At 43.7% G+C, this 19,132-nt stretch overlaps 1 protein-coding gene across 1 annotated transcript; it reads right to left on the reverse strand.

The window, feature by feature from the left end:
* Positions 1-270: 270 nt before the first annotated feature.
* lhx5 (LIM homeobox 5) lies at positions 271-12,665 on the reverse strand. The gene is made up of 5 exons (XM_041058827.1): positions 12,493-12,665; positions 10,061-10,284; positions 8,894-9,171; positions 5,793-5,958; positions 271-620 (listed from the first exon to the last, which is right to left on the reverse strand). The coding sequence occupies exons 1-5, from the start codon at positions 12,663-12,665 to the stop codon at positions 271-273; spliced, it is 1,191 nt and encodes a 396-aa protein (XP_040914761.1).
* Positions 12,666-19,132: the final 6,467 nt, after the last annotated feature.

Raw genomic sequence — 19,132 nt, forward strand, 5'->3', positions numbered from 1 at the left:
AGAATCGCAATTTTTTTTTTTTTTTATAGTTCAAGTCCAGTAATCCAGGAAGGGATATGCTTTGGAGTGTCTACTGGGCAGCAAATATTACTTGTTCCAATAAGCTATCCCATTCTCGCTTCCATTTCCACATCCATCGGTTCGTCAAACTGTCAAAATCAGTCCATGATTTTAAAAAGTCCTCCTCAGCGTTTTTTTTTTTTTTTCCATTCATCTCCTGAATTAACCAGGCTGACATTCAGCCCAGGAACAGTCCCTGTGGTTCATCCTTTACCAGGCTGTGGTTTCTCCCATCTCCTGGCCTTGGTGGGACATTGGAGCGCTGTAGCTGGAGTTACTTGCCAAGGAGAAAGGAGGACTGGGTCCACCACCGTATGCTTCTCCCGGGACGGGCTGCAGGGAGCTCGGTAAGCCCGGCTCCGGACTCGGAGTTTCTGCGTGGGAGATCATGTCCGTGAACCTTTGGTCGTCTGAGGGGTGGTGGCCTGATCCCTCCATGGCTCCGGGGCCGGAGCCCAGGATGTAGGGGGACTCGGCTGGAGACTGAGCCTGCGATGATGGAGGGCCATGGGGGAAGAAGTCGTAATTACTCCCGGGTCCGTAGTAGTCACCTTGGTATTCTGCAGAGGGAGAGAGGAATACATGGGGTCAGACTTTATATCAAAGACTTCGAATATACGTAAAAACATCCACAGTTCCCCGGAGCAGCGTGCGGTTTTACACGCAGCTCCACACCTACCTAAGTGGTGAAATTGATCATGTCCAATTTCCAACCAACCAGTCTCCAACAGCCTCATTTGAGTGTATAAACAACTCCACACCTCTCCACCTCGGTTCTCTCGCCTTTTACACACTGCATTCGTCTCCCTCACTCATTCAGCTCGCAGCCATGCGTGCACCTCGATAGATTCCCCTGCTGAAACTTCTGGATGTGGATGAGGAGCTCCAAAATGAGATTCCAGCCTCCCTGCGGCCCCGCCAGGTCTCGTCAGCTGCATCTCTTTGTCATGTCTGATGCAGCTTCCAGCAACATGCTCGCTTCTACCTCACTGGGCTGTGGCTATTTCCTGAGCCGCACAGATCACTCTCCATTGTTCCGAGCATGCAATCCAGCCTGGGCTGCAACTAATCATGTATTGATTAATCTGACGCTAATTTTTCTTCTTTCTAATCAACTGGTTTATAAAATTTCAGCAAACAGTGCAATGTTCCCATCACAGCTTCCGGGTTAGGGTTAGGCTGATGTGTTTCTGTTGTTTATTTTGTCCAAAGATTTTTTAATTTACATCAAAACAAACCACAGATAATCAAAACTCTCACGTGAAAAGCTGGAACCAGGCAACGTTCAGTATTTTTGCTTGAAAAATTGTCAGTATATCTAATCAATTAACTGTTTTGACTTTTCCATCCCAGTAATTCTTCCCTTTTAATTACACCTCGCTCCACAGTTTTACCCACTTCAGCTGCAGCTCTTTAGTTCGTGCTCTCAGCTTGAAATTGTGTTGTGTTCACAGTTTGGATCACCAGTAGCTTCCCACATAACAGGCGTCGTAGTGACAGGTTTACCCCGGTGATCTCAGATGTGCTACATCACAAGACACAATCAGCAAATCGTTAAGACCCACTGATATCCACACGCATATTTATTGTATGCACCAAGGAAAAGCTATGTGACCAACGTGGTAATCCGACCGACCGACCGATCAAAAACCAATCTCTCATCAGTCTGGTTAGGAAAAATATATCCTCTGAAACTAAACTAAGTTTACAAACTCTCCTCCGCAGCGATATCTGAGCGAAGCCTGGTTCACGACTGTGGTCTGTCACGTCTAAAATTTATCACCTTTCTCATGACACTCACTTCAAAGAGCCGCAGCAAAAAAAACAAAACTTGAATGTAAGACACATTAATGACTGAAAACAGCCCCAATTCCTTGCTTTCACAGAAAATCTCCAGCACACACTTGGATTTACACACGTTTCCTGCTTAACCTGCGACACTGACTGACATGTTTGTGCCTCTGAGAGGTGTCGGCATGAGGTATTTTCACATTTACTCTCTAACAAGGTGACATTTTCATACATTATTTATGAACCGAGGGAATCTCACAGCGCATCCTGAGTGCTGTCAGGATCCACGACAAAAGGCAGGTGCTTCCTGAAAGTCACCATGTTACCGCTGAATTAAATGTACATTTCCAACGTGGACAGCCACCCAGACCAGATTTTAACATAAGCAGCCAACAGCTGGGCTCCTGCAGAGACTCAATCCTGTGAGAGTCGCTCTGCACCACTTTAAAGGAGTAGTTTCACATTTTGGAAGATGCACTTATTTGCCTTCCTGCCAAGAGTTAGATGAGAAGATCGACACCACACTCCCTCACCTGTCTGTTAAATCTAAACTCTGCAACCAGTAGCCACTTAGCTTAGCTTAGCTTAGCATGAAGACTAGAAACAAGAGGACACGGTTAGCAGGTCTCTGTCCGACTCAGTCTGCCTACCAGCACCTCTAAAGCTCATTAATTATCATGTTATATCTCATTTGTTTAATCCGTACGAAATCTTTATGATTAGGTTGCCAGGCAACTGGCGCAGAGACTCCAGAAAGTCACTGCACCCGGCCAGGAAACAGTCCCAGACATAATCCCCTGTAAAACTACAATTTGTCGCACACTTCAGTTTCTGTACGGATCAAACAAAGAAGATGTAACATGTTCATTTGTGAGTTTTAACGAGGCTGTCACATGGATAGCCACGCTAGCACTTTCCCCCTGTTTCCTGTCTTTGTGCTAAGCTAAGCTAACCTGGCTATAGCCCTATATTTAAGAGAGACATATGGGTGTGGTTTGAATCATGTAACTCTTGGAAAGAAAGCAAAATGTCAAACTGTTCCTTTTCATCCCACCACAGGGACTGAATGTCTCCAAACGAGGCACAGCCATACGTCTAACCTGACGGTCACAATGATCCTGTCAACGCAGCCGCAGTCTCAAAGCGACGGACAGTCACTCAAAGGACAGTCTGACTTGTGATGTAGTTTGGAAGGACTGAGTTTTGCGTATTCATCTGACAAACGATTCTCTAAAACAACATTTCCTGAGCTGTTACAGCCAAAGCATCATAAAGCCAGTCGCTTCACACACCGTTTGCATCCGTTAACAATGACCAACCTCCACCTGCCTCCTGCGTCTCACCACTTCCATATTCTCCGTCCAAATGTATGTACGTCCCACTCCGCTCCAGATTCCCTCAGTTACATTAAATCTGCTCTGTTTCTGCACCACCTTGAACCGAGATCGATGGCAGACTTTATCCCGGTGCCCCAGATGTTGCACTAGCATTCCTCCACCCCCGCCATATGCTCCTCTCACTCCTATTTCAGTCTTAACAGGCAGAATCGGGAACTAACAGGTTAGAAATCAAGAAATATGTTGCCTAATTATAGCAACTGCATTTATTTGCTGTCGCACGTTTCTTAGGGAAATTATCAAGAGAAACAATAAGAGCTGACATGACTTTCACAAACAAGTTAATTATCTGATCTCGCAAACAGGCCCCTGCTAGTTCGGCTGACCTTGAGAATAAGCAACAAGCTTGTGTTGTGGACTGTGTGCTGCGTGTCTGTGTGGGAGAGAGACGGGGGTGGGGTGGGGGTGGGCGTTGGCTCCGCAAACTATAATTACACTCACACATGCAGATGCACCATACCACACACAGGCATTCCTCCCTCTCAGCAGCGGCGGCAGAGAAACATAAGGAAGCCGCGGGCTCAGATAAAGGCGCAGACTGGCCTGTGCTGCTGCTGCTGCTGCAGCACAAAAGGGTGTGAAAAGCAACGTGCGAAGAAAGCGAGAGAGATGAGAGCAAGGGATGAAGGTTTTGTCCTCTGCTTTCCCCTCCCACTCCCTGCGCTGAAGCCTTGACGGCTCCGGTTTATTGTATCCTCAGTGCAGGGGCCCTTCAGGTAGATGTGCAGACTGTCCATCAAAAACAAGCTGCTGATATACATGACAGGTGCATCTGGTTTGTTCCTCCGGTTCAGCGTGGGGCTGTTGTTGTGTTAGTGCTGTGTTGTTATCTGCCCACCTGCTATTGTCTCAAAATGATTTTTCTTTTCTTGATCCAGGCGACCAATAGATGCTTAAATACATTTATTTTCAAGTGGTCTTTACAAGCATCTTTTTTTATAAAGAATATTGATTTGAAGGTGTCTTTTCACCAACTGGAGTTCAAATCGTATTCTAGCCCACGTTACACACGTTAGAAAAGAAAACTGCAGTGTAAAGAAAATTCATTTTCACATGCGGGAAACAACAAACAGGTTGCTGTTTATTTATCTCCAGTGTTCAGCACATTTACTATTTAATAACAACGAATACTGAACATAAAATCGTACGTGAAACTTTCTGTGAAATTAACATTCCCTCAGTTTTTAGAGGCGTGTTCTCTGTGAGCCCGGTCAAAGCCGATGATCGTCCTTAATTTGTAATATTCCAGTCAGTGAATGACAGCAACACCACAGACACCTCGACATATTTCACCACGTCCAACACACACAAAAGTGAACAGAATTACAGCTATTTATAGTTCATACATTTTTCTAAAAAGTGTTCACCATGAAGGTCACGCCTGTTTTGATGTGAAGCTGTATGTCAGATTCTTATTAATAGAAGTTAATATCCTTAAGAATGCTTGTCTTTTCAAACTTAAGATATTTGCTGTCCATTATTCCGAAGCCTTTTCTCCTTAACACTTAAAGAAATTAATCAAAAGTGCTTCTGTTGAATCTGCTGTGACGCGTTGCTTTCCTTGAGAAAGAGCCTTCTTCTACCTTAATGAGTTGTTGAAGGCACGGCCGTTTTATTTTTAAGGAAATCGTCGTTTTTTCCAGACAAAGAAAGACGCTCGAGGATTCAGCACCGAGTTTACATCAAATGGTGTAATCTGTGAAGGGTCAGAAGACACTCGGGAGACGCTGAAAGGGGGGGGGGGGGCACCTATCTGTTGCAGAATGGCACAGGAATCAGATCTCTCAGACAGCGGTGTTGTCTTTTCATTCCTAGAGTTTATACTTGCTGTTAATGGAGGTTCTAAATTCTGAAAGAGCGAAGAAACAAAATGCATGGCTGAAGCGTGCCACCCATGCTGCAACACGTTCACCGCTAGCTTCGTTCACACAGCGTCTCGCTGAAATACATTTGTTCCCTTCTAACATTTGACCTCCCAGCTGTCTAACAAGTGACAGCATGTGGCGTTGAAGCGGGGTTTATGCTTATTTTGAGCCTTCAAGATGTTATTTTACATTCCTCCGAGTTAAATTAAACCTGAGTTTTGAATGAAACAAAAGTTTCTTAAGCTTTTTTTTTTTTCTAACTAGTGGAGAAATTCTCGAGGAATGTACCGCGCACGCTGACTACACAGTGCCCAAGGTTAGCGTCGCATTAAGGGCCAATCACATGTTTGAATGAGATGAACAGATTAAAGAAAATCATGTGACCTTCAATGACCAAACAAACTACACTGAGGTCACAGATGTTGTGCACAGCAGACACAGTATAGAACAACCTTTATGTACTCTCCCTGCAGCCTGATAACATGCTGTACGTTCTGGCCTTGTTGGTTGCAATTCAGTCACAATATCACATTTATAAAGATTAGGATGAAGCCAGGATATTCATTATTTTTGCTTTTATATTTGCTGCCCTATATGGTGGTGATATGGACATAGAGGACCGTGCACTGTGTTTGTATTAGCTGGCACTGAATGTATTATCACAAGCTTTATTTCTTACCTCCATAGTAACCATAGGCCCCAGGTCCCAAAATGTCTGCGTCCTCCAGCCTGCCTCCCAGAGGCCTCATCCTCCTCGGGCCCCTGAAGAAGGCGTGCCGCCGGGCGCCCAGGGCACTCAGCTGCTTCATCCGTCGCTCTTTGGATCTTCTGTTCTGGAACCAAACCTGCATCAAACCGGGGAGACTCGTTATCAGCTGGTCTCGTCATCGTTTTCAAAAGGGTCTGAGCTTGAACTGCAGCCTTCACACTTTCCATTAGTCTCTTCTGCTCGGTTCTTCAATATTCAGTCAAACTTCTACTACGTCACGTGAAAATCACGTCGCTGTGAGATTCAGACTCGAACACAAACACTACAAGATTCGCTCCGTTGCATCTTGAGCAAAGAAATTCCTGAAGCTCGGCCTCACACAACTGAAAACAAATGAATATGTATTGACTTCATTTGACTCCTGATCATTTTGGGCAATTTCACAGAAATTTAATTTCATGCTCACTGTTACAGAGTTTGTGTAGAAACCAGAATTCAAATCAGACTCAAAATGCTGTTTATTAAGTCGAGCTGTGTTTCCTTTTCTCATGGATTTAAACCTGGAAAATTCAAATACTAACAAACCACTTCTCCTACGACAACAGGTCTTTGCTTCTGGCCGATCATGATCCCGGTCCTCTGACGCCTCTGTCACCTCTCTGAACTGTATTTACTGTACAATATTTAGCTGTGGCTTCTCTTCGTTTGTGTGATTTTTGGTGGGAATTCTTGGACCTCGGGGTCTAAAATAGCTAAAAATCAGCTGACTCAGGGTGTTAAACCGTTACGCATCCAGTTACACTTCACAGAAAAAGTCCAAACTAACTAAATGCAAAATGAAAAATTTCCAGCGCAGTGTCGGGATTACACAGGTAAGATCAATTCGGTACTGGCACACAGTGAATGGTTACACCAGAGGCATTTTGTGTCTGTAATTCACTCAGGTGGAAAAGGGCTTTTTGTGCAGGTAATAAGAATGTTACACTACATCACAAATTAACAAAGACCAAGTCAGAACTGAGGGAAAGCATAAAGCACCGTTTTAAATGAAGCATCTTATCTGTGGTAGAATAAAAAGTGAGCCGAAACCAGCTGATTTTATTACAGAAGCGCTTCCTGCTACGCTTTCTCAGTCACGACAGTGTTTTTCTGTTCCAAAACTCTCCTGAAATACGAAATAATATAAACGTACCCCAACACACGAACTAACTCACCTCAGAACAAGTTCAAATAAACAGTCGAAGCCATTAATCAGACTATAAAAAGCTTATCACTGACGTTAAATAAACTGTCGAGGAACAAAGGGGGATTTCAAAATTGCAAAGCCACGCACCATATGGGAGAATGTCTTCGCATTATAAGCACATAACACATCTTGTTTCGCCTTTGCATCACTGCTGCATAATGATGTATGTTCACACCAGCTAGGCTACACCAGAGGCAGAATCCCACTGTGCTGCAGATTAACAAAAACACACACACACACACACACACAAAAACACCTAAAACCACTTAGGCTCTGCTCTATGTGCTCCAGCGGCAAAGGCGACACCTGCTTATTGAGAACAATCGTCTAACTGTAGGGTACATTTTTATGGAAATGCTCTCGCTCCCCTCGAGAGAGCGTTGCTTAGGGATTACATACGCACGCTGGAGAAGCAGCGTGGCTCACAGGGCTCCCCGCGTTGAGAGCAATGGTATTTAACACACAGTGAACGAGGAGGAGGAGGATGACGAAACAGAGCCTCCATTTTGGCTCCAAGCAACACAGCAACATTCAGGGGTGGGGATCATCACAGACAGAGGGACGGGACTGGACTGACTGACTCACTGATTGATTGACTGAGCTGCGTTGATGCACACACACACACGTCAGGCTGTAGTGTATGATACAGATGAGACGGCGGACAGGCCCCGGTCTGCTCTAATAAGCAGTGGGAACAGGCTGTAAGTGAGTAAGAGCAGAGAGGTGGGAAAGGGGAGGGTGGTATGTAAATCTGTGAAATCAGCGATAATTACAGTGAGTGCACAAAAAGCCACATCACAGTTGGCAGAGATGGTGCTAATCATCCTGACACAGTCTGCACCCAGACGCCGAGTGTGTGTGTGTGTCTGTGTGTGTGTGTGTCTGCGTGTGTGTGTGTGTGTGTGTGTGTGTGTCTGTGTGTGTGTGTGTGTGTGCCTGTGTGTGTTTGAGGATGAAAAGGCAGAGAGAGAGATCCAAAACAGTGTACGCTTGTGTTATACTGCAAAACATGTTTGTATGGAGGGGTGGTGGTGGGGGGTGGTGGTGGTGGGGGGGTTCCTTTTGCCTTTGGCAAAAACAAAACTAACCTTTCACTAATTTCATGGCTGTGGAACATGAATGATTACTGAAATAAACTGCTGTCTGCACAAAATAAATGATAGTCCCCCCCCCCCCAAAAAAAAAACATGGTATTTATTAAATCTATGCATCAATAAATTGGATTACTAGATCTTAATTTCAGAGAATAAATTAACGCCTGCAGATGTGGATCCAGCAGCATGGAAGCTGGAGTGAAATCTTTTGGAGTGAGAGCAGTTAATTTAAAAAGGCACAGCATTAAATAAACATATTTATTAATGCTGACAAAATTAAAACCTCTGCATTTCAGCAACAGTAAGGATGGGTTGCTTATACACAAATATAAAACTCTTATTTTAGGTTTCCACGTGAATGTGTATTTTGCATATTATAAATATGCGTTTGTCATCTGTGTAAAGTAATTCTTATTATTTTAGAAGTGCATTTTATTGGAGATCAGTCGATGAAATAAAAGCAGCTCACATACACCCTGCGTGCTGGACTCTATGTTTGGATCTATATCCTGAGACCACGTCGTGGTTTGGCATTTCTCTCACAGATCACGGGGCCTTCGATTAAGAGCCTGTGCGTTTCAGCAGAATTAAAAAGTAAATCCACTGATTTATAATCCTCACCGATCATTTCTCACCGATTCGCCTTTGTCTCCCTCTTCAGCAGAGACACAAAGAGCCCGCAGCCGGTTTCAGCATCACTAACAACACAAAGCGCTGACAGCTGGTCTTACCTGGATGACCCGCATGTTCAGTCCCGTTTCCTGGGCCAGCTGTTCTCGGATGTGCCGGGTCGGCTTCGGCGTGGCGACAAACGCGGCCTTTAACGTTTCCAGCTGCTTGGCCTTGATGGTGGTCCGGGGCCCCCGCCTTTTGGTCCCCGAGTTCTGCTCCTCATTCTCAATATTGTTCGTTTCCTTATCTGAGGACGTTGAATTGTCCGTCTCCTTTATGTCGTCCTGTATTGGGTCCTGCAGATCCGGCGATAAACTCCTGTCTGTACACGACGACACTGGGGGACCGGAGAGGGAAAACAAATAAGAGGAAGGTCACGATCCGAAATGTCAGGGGGGGAGTGTGGGGGGGTGAGGGGGGGTCAGCTTTAATTAGGCCTGGAGATGCACAGACACAATTCAGACTACAATGGAAAAACTGCATCTAAAATAATAATAAATACAATAATAATAAAATCTGTCAAAAAAAAAAAAGCACTTGTCTTTTTTCCATGCAAATATTTTGTTTTATTCTTTTCTTGCTGAGTTTGTTATTTGCACGTGTGAGTCAAAGGACACCTGAGAGAGCTGAAACACAAATTAAACCGAGAAATCCACACCTGAAAAATTATTCTATAAGAATTCACGTTTTTGTGTTCGGGATCAGAGGAAAAAAAAAAAAAAAAAGAACCTGAACATAAAGCCGAAAACAAGGCTGCGTGACACCGCGAGTGCTCGGGCTGTGGAGTGGGTTTCTGTCCTTTCTCAATAGACAGAATAGACAGCAGACACGGCCCAGACTAACAAGCTCATCCCCGGTGGACCCTGACGTACAATAACAGAAAGCCATTGTCCTGTGGAGGTAAATATTGAAACCATTCATCTGACAAGGTTGTTGTGACATGCTCTCTGTGGACTGCTCAGAGTGTTCAACAAAACCCAAATCTTCCTGCGCGCTGAGAGCCCCCGGACTCGCCTCCCCCCTTTGTTCCTGGAAAGGCCCTTTTTATCTATCAGATATGCATGTGTGTAATATTCATCCACACACGGGGGCATTCATGTCAAACACACACACAGCACAGCGCGATATATATTTGCTTTTTTTTCTTTTTTCAAACAGGAAACACAGAAAAAAAAAAACAAACAAACAAACGCGCGCGCGTCGCGGCTTATTATCGCGTTAATTACCTGAGTTCAAGTTGACCTCCTTAATGGCCCCGGAGCTCAAATAATCTTCTTTGCACACAAACTTGTTTTCGTCTATCACGTAGAGCTCCTCTCCCGTGGACAGCTGCTTGTTGCACACCATGCAGGTGAAGCAGTTCAGATGAAACACCTTGCTGCGGGCTTTGCGGACCAAGTCGTTTGGCGAGATTCCCTGCAGACAGCCCGCGCATTTTGTGCCAAACCGCCTGGGAAAAAAAGGGGAAACATTAATGAGAAATGTGTGTGTTTTTATTTTTTATTTTTTTTTTATAACAGCAGCCTGACTTCACTCTGTTCAGGCCCCACACACGGCGATAACAGTAAAGTACAAAGAGCCTGTTAGAAATTATTTAAGCTCCCGTTTGGTCAACACGGCATTATATAATATATATAATATATATATTATATATATTATATAATATATATAATATATATAATATTAACATACACATTTTAAGATTTTAATTGTCTTTTTATGTTTATATATGTGAAACTCAGCTATAATTATCAGGCATTAATACATATATTCAGGTCAATAATAAAATTATAATAACGATAGAAAATACTCTTACTTCCAAGCGAACAATACGCCAATATATTATGACTGATTATTATTATTATTGTAACAAAATTATTATTTAAATGCCCATACAGTCGTAGTCCTTCAGTGTTTCAGTAAAGAATTAAGTAATTAGTAAACGATTATTCACAATAAACAAAACACTAAACAAAAACATGTCCACCTTTTTTCTATATGACTGAATGAGAGCATAAATAAAAACTACGGAAACCAAAAAAAGAAAAGAAAAGAGAAGAAAGGAAGAAGAAAACGGGTCAGAGTTTTTGTTTAAAAAAAAAATGGAGATAGAAAAAAACCCGCATGCTCACAATTTTGATGGAGGTGCTCTGACAATAACCCCACGCAAAACGTATTAGTGACAATCAACACATTGTGGCCAAGGATATATTATGGGATTAAGCAGAGTAGGAGCATCTTAGCGTGAAAATCTTCTCTTAATCCATATTCACCCGCTTAAATACTGGGTGGGAAGACTCATCAATTTGATGCACAAATAGCCCAAATAAATTCAGCAGAATTCCCCTCCTGATGTGACAGGGTGAATCAGAGTGAGTGGGTGAGTGAGGGTGAGGGTGAGGAGGAGGAGGAGGAGGAGGAGAGGGGGAGGAGGCGGTGACTGGTTCCGTAGTAAAAGAGTCAGAAAGTGAGAGAAAATATATTTGGTTGATGTTTACGGTTATTTATCACCTGCACTGGAGATTTTTATTGACACAAAGAGTTGCAGCAGCAGATGTTTGAGGCTCACACTGGGCCTACTGTACCTGGATTCTGTGTCGGGGGGGCTGAGAGAGAGGGGGGGTGCTTAAGCCTTTGGGTGAAAGCAAGCACTCTTTTTGTGGAGCATTGTTTTAACACTAATGTAGGCTTGTCTCTCCATTTGCAATGGTATCGTTTCACTATCCCCCCCCTCTTTCACATGCATGGCCAAGCCTCCCCCAGCGAAAAGGGCACAACTCTACTTACACAACAAATGGACACATTAGGGTGATTACTGTTTCGCCTGGATAATGGCTGGCCATTTAAAATCCACCGCTTGATGGGACCCGCGGTAATATGATGGCCAAGGCCGCGCGAGGCCAATAATAGCCCGTCCCGACAAAGGCTTATGTGTCTTACATGTCATTAGACAATTTGGGAGAAAATAACTGACACATACAAATGAAAATGATGCTAAGAGAGTGCGACGGGACAAACAAGGGCTTCACTTATCACTCAATTACCTGAAACACTTTTTAGGAACTGTGAAGCGGTTAATATCCTAATGGCTGTTTGAAAAAGTCCTGTCCGGAGATGGAAAATAGATAAAAAAAAAAAAAAAAAAAGAAAGCTAAGCACAGAAGAATAGACGTGGATACTCAGTGAAATTTAATTTTTGGTGTCCTTCTTTTTTAAAAATGATTATTAGAGAGGCTGTTAAAAAGGCCACACGGTCCATGGTGTGACCAACACTTCATTTTAGAAATAAATAAAAATCCCAAATTTTGAAAATAAAGGAGTTTTTAGTTTTACTTTTGCATTTATTTTACGTGGTAACTTATTTTATTTTATTTAGGTTAATAACAGTGGCCTAAACTATTTGAACCTTTAGCTTAATATTTTGACCCCTGTGCACAGAATTTAAGGTTAAGCTTGACTATAATACAAATATTAGTACTGCTTGCGTTTTCCATTTATTTATCTTTATTTATTTTTTGTATATGTTTTTTAAAATCATTATTGCATCCATCGACATTTTGACTTCATCCTAAACTGTGGCATTACGGCGCATACTGTTCTGAAAACTGGAATCAGAGCACAGATTTGAAGACGTCTGAATCCAGACTCTGTGTTTTACCTGAAAAAGTCCATTTTGCAATAGAGCTTCCCGTCCCTGGAGAAGCACTTCTCGGTCAGGTTGCAGTTGCAGTCACAGCACTGGACGCACTTGGCGTGCCAGGCTCTGTCCAGCACGTTGAGGAGGAACCGGTCCAGGATGGGCCGTTCGCACCCGGCACAGTGGACCATCATGTCTCCGGCCTGCAGGACGCCGAGTGCCGACCTTCCCACACGGACTGCGCTGCTCGGACTGAGGCGACCCGGGTCTACGCGGAACAACGTCTTGGCTCCGGGACGTGTGCTGTCAGGCGAAAACTTGAGGAGCCTCCCGTTCAAAGGCAGCGGAATGACAGTCCACGGGAACTGTTGTAGTCCGGGTCCTGCGAGGCTGCTGTCCTGGCACTTGTCACAATCCACAATCCAGAGGAGAGCTGAGATTTCAGCCGCGCCAGCTGATGGACTGCGTAACGGACAAACCGGACATGTCTCCTCACGAACACACGGTTAAAACATCATAAATTCAGACGTGTTTATTTGTGATACTTTATCCCTCGCTCATGCTTTGTTTTGGGTCCAGTCATTTCCTTCGGGCTCACCTCACGTCGCCACTTTCGCATCCCTGTGCCTGGGTTATCACGAGGTTTTGGCAGCGCTGCGCGCAACCTGCGCTCAGATTGGATAACGCCCTTGTTAATTCCCGTGCAGCGGAGCCAATCAGAGCGCAGTTGTTATGGTTACACGTTCATAGCTGTCGCCTCGGAGCGGACCTGAATCTCACGCCGTGCAGAAATACCGGGGCCGCGCGGGCAGGGTGTTTCTAGTGGCGCGTTCAGGGGCCAGCTCGCATGTGGAAGCTTCCGTGGAGACTCTGTGGGGAGACGGTGTCGGCTGCGGGTTGGACTTTCCAAACCCAACAACCTCTCCGCAACGTTTAATCGGACTCGAAAACTTGAAAGTCCACAAAAATAAACGATGAGGGTTAGGATGCACCTGTACAGCAGGCAGAGGAGGCACGGCGCTGCCGCTGAAACGAATATGATTAGATGCAGTGGGAGTGGGAGCAGCCGAACAAGGCCTAACGCTACACAACCTTATAATGGCCTTGTGACAAAACGCTCCTGCATTACAGTGTGGCTGTGCGGGGTGAAGAGGAGGGGCCGCGGGGCCTTTTCTCATGCAGAAAGCTATTTACAGGGAAATGCGATGGATTAGCTGGAGCTCATCAATAGGGAGAGCCCGGTCACCCGGTGCTTTAACAGAGTGGCCACCAATCGAAGGGAATTTCAATATTTACCAACAGCCTTGTTTTGTTAGTTGCAGTTAAGCAAACATGCAATACGCTAATTCATGTCAGTGGATGGGTGAGGCTCGTTTAAGCGTTTTCCTTCCACGCTGATGGTCAATCATTTGAATGACATTAGGTGGAATTTTGACTCATTTTACAGGATTATAAACTATTCAAGACAACATTTAGAGAGGGACAGATAAACAACAGGGCTGTTAGTTTTAACAGATGAAGGCAGGAAAACTCAGGACTGAGTGGAAACATGTTTAAGAATCTGTATTTTTTTTTAGTTTTATCTATTTATCTATACAATAAAAAACCCCTGAATTAAAATTTTGGGTGGTTTTCTATCCATGGATATTCGGTAAAGTTAACCCATTATTATCCACTTATCTATTTAAACAATGTACAGAATGTTTACATCAGCATGGATGACAAATCACTTTTCATAATAAAGTCACCAGATTTTAAAAAGCAGAAAAATAGAAACTGCATTTACTTTTCTTTTTCTACTCACACTGTACACTGGCTGTAATTTGCTTGCTCAACCCCAAAGCACCAAAGACAGAAAGTAATGCTGAACCCCAGAGTGTCCTCGTCTTGCTCAAGGGCACTTCAACATGTAGATAGGAGCCTAGTATTCAACCATCAGCTTTACCTTTAATAGTGAATTCATGCTACCACCTGAACCACATGCATGTCCTCTCTCTCTCTTTCTTTCTTCTCCTCCCTGATCTTCCAAACTCATTGCCTGTTGTTTGTTTTCAGTGTTCATGGTGCACTGGACCCTGTGAAGCAGACCCCGCTTCTCAGCTGTGGCACTACTGTAGGTGCTATTAGTGATTCTCCTATTAAAATTTCACCACAGATGCCAAATGTGAATTTATGCTCCAGGTAGCGAAGGTACAACCTGGATGTTTCCCGTCTTTGTAGAGACAAGGCTGAATGAGTTTCCCCAATTATCCAAGCTCCTAACACTGCGCTCTTTAGCCTGTAAAACGAGAGAGAGAGACAAAAAAAAAAAAAAGAAAAGAAAGAAATAGAGGGGGGTTCAGGAGGGGCAGACAAAAAGCCCACGGTGGGAAAAAGAGCATGTGAGGCAAATGCTTCCAATCACCTCTTGATTGAATGCAGCCACATCACATTGTGCAAAGGAATAAAAAGCTCTGTTTGCTTTTGCTCGGCTCTGCTCTCCTGTGCACACGAACGCCACCCAAAGAGCAAGACACTCACCTGTGGAGAAACAGGAGGGAGCTGTCCGTGGTACCCAAGGTGGAAGCACCAAGGACAGCAACAGGCTTTCCTCTTTTCAGCAGGAACACGGCACTGCAAGATCACATACAGTGCATTTATGTAAACACCATGTACATATTAAATGGGTTCTGACACCTGGTAGATTGGATACTGGCTAAACTATGACCTTAAACTAATGATCACGATAACGTGACTTCACATCGCAACAAAATCGTTGTTTAGTCCTTTTCCTTCAAGGACTTTAAAGCATTTACTTCCCTTTGATGCCTCATGTTGATGTTTTTTCAGGTCCTAAAGATTTATATCAAACTGCAGACACTTGAAAACCTCTTATGGAAATTTACTTTCATCTATTTAGATTCTACATAAAGCAAGAGAGTTTCTCAGAGCAAAACAGGACAAATACCTGCGTGAACTGATCATATATGAACAGATTATAGAAAACTATACTGTTTTATTAAAAATAGTTTAAAAGACACTGTAGTAATAATAGAAAATGTAGCTCAATGTCAGCTCATGAAATCTAAGATGCATTTGTTTGATTCCTTTTTGTGTTTATTTCACTGTATCACACAACAAACGCGCTCGACTAATGGCTAAAAACAGCTTTGTCTTCTTTTTTTAAGCAGCCTAAGAGTCACTCCGTCGGTGCTACAGGGAAAAAATGTCTCAATAAAACATTAGGAATTCTTTGAATGTTAGAAAATCCAGAAGTAAAACTCAGTTTCCCTGTACCCTGGGATTTATTTTAGGTTTAAACACATTCAGTGGTGAAATCCTGTCTCTTGTGTCTGCTCACAAAGCACGTTAGAGAGGCCTTCACACAGGTTGCAGCGCTGAAGGATGGATTGTTGTCATTCACCACATGTAATAAAGATTAGAAAGCCTTTGAGCCTTTGAGCGAAAGTTTCAGAAGAGGATTCATATATAATTTCCAAATCACGCAGGAATACGTTTGATGAACTATTTTATAAATTACTAAAACCACCATTTATTTATTTATGTTGCAGGATGGGAGGCTTGTCTGAACGCCACAGCTGTTTACGAGCGCACACAGACCATCACAACACATATTTTTCAAGGACCAACATTTGAAGTGGTTTAAGCATCAGTCCCCTTTCTTTGCTAAGAGGCCTTCGTGAATTATCTCTGCAGCCGCACATCTCCGTGTCTCCCTCGCTCTCAGTCTTTTTAGCTTGTAATGCACAGCAGAGGAATAATTTAAACACTGCGAGCAATGTCCGAAAACCCCGAACCCTTGGTGTTCCTCCGGTTCAAGCTCCTATACAGAGTATGCAACGCGAGCAGGATGACAGAAATAAAGGTTAATATTTGCAATAATTGATTTTCAGAAAATATTTTCTAAAACAATGTGTTTGCTTTGCACTGAGGTGAAATGAAGCCAGAGAGGGAAAAGAAGAAGAGATGGATGGAAGCATAAAACTAAAAAAAAAAACATGCATAGATAAATGTGAGACATGAAAGGAAAAAAAAAAATACACCCCCACAACCTCCCCCCAGATTCCCTCCCCACCCTCACTCCTCCGCTCCCTCCAACTCTGCACCGTGACAGTCTGGACACCTGAGCAGCCCGGTTCCTCCCTTCTCCTCCTCCCTCCCCTGCAGCCGCCATTCCATGCATGCGGTGTCACCCCAACCCCAAAGACGCGCACACACGCATACGCGCTCACACACATGTACTCTCAAGACCACCTCCGGGGCCCCTCTTTGGCAGGGCCAGTCCCAAGGGAGAGGTTAGTATGATGGATGTCTGATTGGTAGCCCTCCCTTAGGGCCTCCCTCTCCGTCACCTCTCTGCGCTCTGAATTAAAAGGCCGTTTGTCTCCTCTGAGTCCTCAGCTGTAGAGCGCCGGCCTGCAATTTCACAGCACTCAGAGAGAGAGGGAGACCATTACAGAGGAGGTTGTCAGGGGAGCCATCAGAGCCCGGACACGCCTGAGGGACTCTCTCTTTCCCCTCTATCTTCCCCTGCTCCCGTCTCCTCCTGTTCAGCACCACCGACACCTCTATCCCACCGGACGCAGCCAACCCCTCGCTCACAAATATATAAATATTCAAGGCCTCGGTTACATTCAAGCATGTATGCACCCATATGCACATAAGCATGCGCACACAGGCATGCACAGATATCCAACACGCGAAATTCTGAGGCTACATCATTTTTAAATCGACCTCTCTCTGCTGGTGCTTCAATAAACGAACACGTCTAATTATTATAAAAGTTAAATAACACATTCTTCCTCCTGGAAATGAAAACTTGAATTAAAAACTCACTGTCGTTTATTTCAAAACACACAGGGAATCTGCTGCTACACTCTGCTACGACCACAGTCTACGATGGCTAATGTTAGCAAACCCAGGTGCTTGCTGTGTAACTTACATCACTGAGTCAGTGTGATGACAACATGGCTCCTCTCTAGTTGTGCTACTGTGACACTTGAACATTTATCGTTATTCCACACTGGACCACTTCAAAAGATAACACTGCTGTTATTCTGTATTTGCCTGGAAAGTCCATTGAAAGTGCCAAAGCCAACGACGCAGCATGCTTGAGTACACATGAAAGAATTAATTGTGTTCTCCAACCACATCACAAGTGTTCATAATTTTTTTTTTTTCCGAACGGTCGCATTCACGGAGGGAGGGCGGAGCAAAAAACCTGCCGCCTGCCTCCTCACAGCTGCACCTCATGTTGAAAACAGCACAAACTATTGGACAGTCAGAGTCTTTAGCTCGTCTCTCAGTACTTTCCAGCTCTCTTACTCCATCTGTGGCACTGTCTGTCCATTCCTACTCTAAACATAAATCCTGGTAATATCCTAAAATAGCCGGGCACTGCAGTTTTAAGCAAAAGTTTCTCAAAAAAGAGTAAATAAAGTTTTTGTTGAGGACTATTTTCAGCTGCGGATCAATAAAAAGCTTTGGATAAACACACAATACGTTAGTAAGATTATTCAACCCTGTCTCTTAGAAATTACGCTTTCACAATTACAACGCAACTAAACTGCAACAACAAATATATTTTGTAGGAAACACAAATACAGCCAATTACATTTTCTGTAAATGTAATGAGGAAATTAACAGAAACATAATTTCTAGGAAATGAGGTTGGATCATTTCATTGTTGGTTTTGGTCTTTTTATGGGTTTTGCTGTCAATAAGAAAAATATTGACTATTGCCACACGTGTCCTTTAAAACAACAAAATAGAAATAACATAGAAAGCCGGTTTGTACAAACCGCAAACTATTCAGAATTCATTTACCCGTGAATAAAGAAATCTTTCCCTCTGTATGTGTGAAGAGTATTTTCCATCATTTTTCTCAGTAATTTCTTTGTAATTTCAGTTTCTAAATTTCAAAATCGATGTTTTTTAGCCACAAGCATAATACTTTTCTTTTTCCTCCCACACTTTCAGCTTTTCCCTTTCAGATTTGTCTGGAATTAATAACTTAATTTGAAAGACGCACACTGAATCGCTTCTGTGTGGAGCGCTTCTGCTCAACAGGAATCTGCGCTGGTATGAATAAATGTGCTCTGATTAGAAGGACGGGCAGAACGGGAAGCTATAATCAGGGAAAACAAACATGGCAGGAATCTCAACTCACAAATATACCCTTCTCAATTACCCAGAATAAAGGACTAATTCAAACAACCAGAGTCACCTTTCACACTGTGAGCACTAAATCACATGTGATTCTGTGCATGCAGACAAATACACACACACACACACACACACACACACTTGATGCTGTGTCCTACACAGCACTTGTAAATAGACAATTGGAGCAATAATAGCTCCAGGTGAGCGCAAGTCACAAGTCGCCGTGCATAACTGTTGATCAGGCTGAATTTCCTTCCTGCAGTCAGCTGCTGGGTAAAGTGGTGTTACTTTATGTGGAACGGTGTGAAAAGACAGGTGGACGGGATCCGGGCAGTAGTGTGGAGGAAAAGCCTGACTGGGTGGCTCACACTGTGTTGAGTTCAGCCTTTGTCATTGAGATATAATGAGGGAGATCACCTTTCAGTGTGGGCCATCCTAATGAGGTAATGAATGGGGGTGTGCATTGCACCTTTGCCCTCACCTACTCTATTAATCA

This window comes from Toxotes jaculatrix, chromosome 16, assembly GCF_017976425.1.
Source record: "Toxotes jaculatrix isolate fToxJac2 chromosome 16, fToxJac2.pri, whole genome shotgun sequence".
NCBI lineage: Eukaryota > Metazoa > Chordata > Actinopteri > Toxotidae > Toxotes > Toxotes jaculatrix.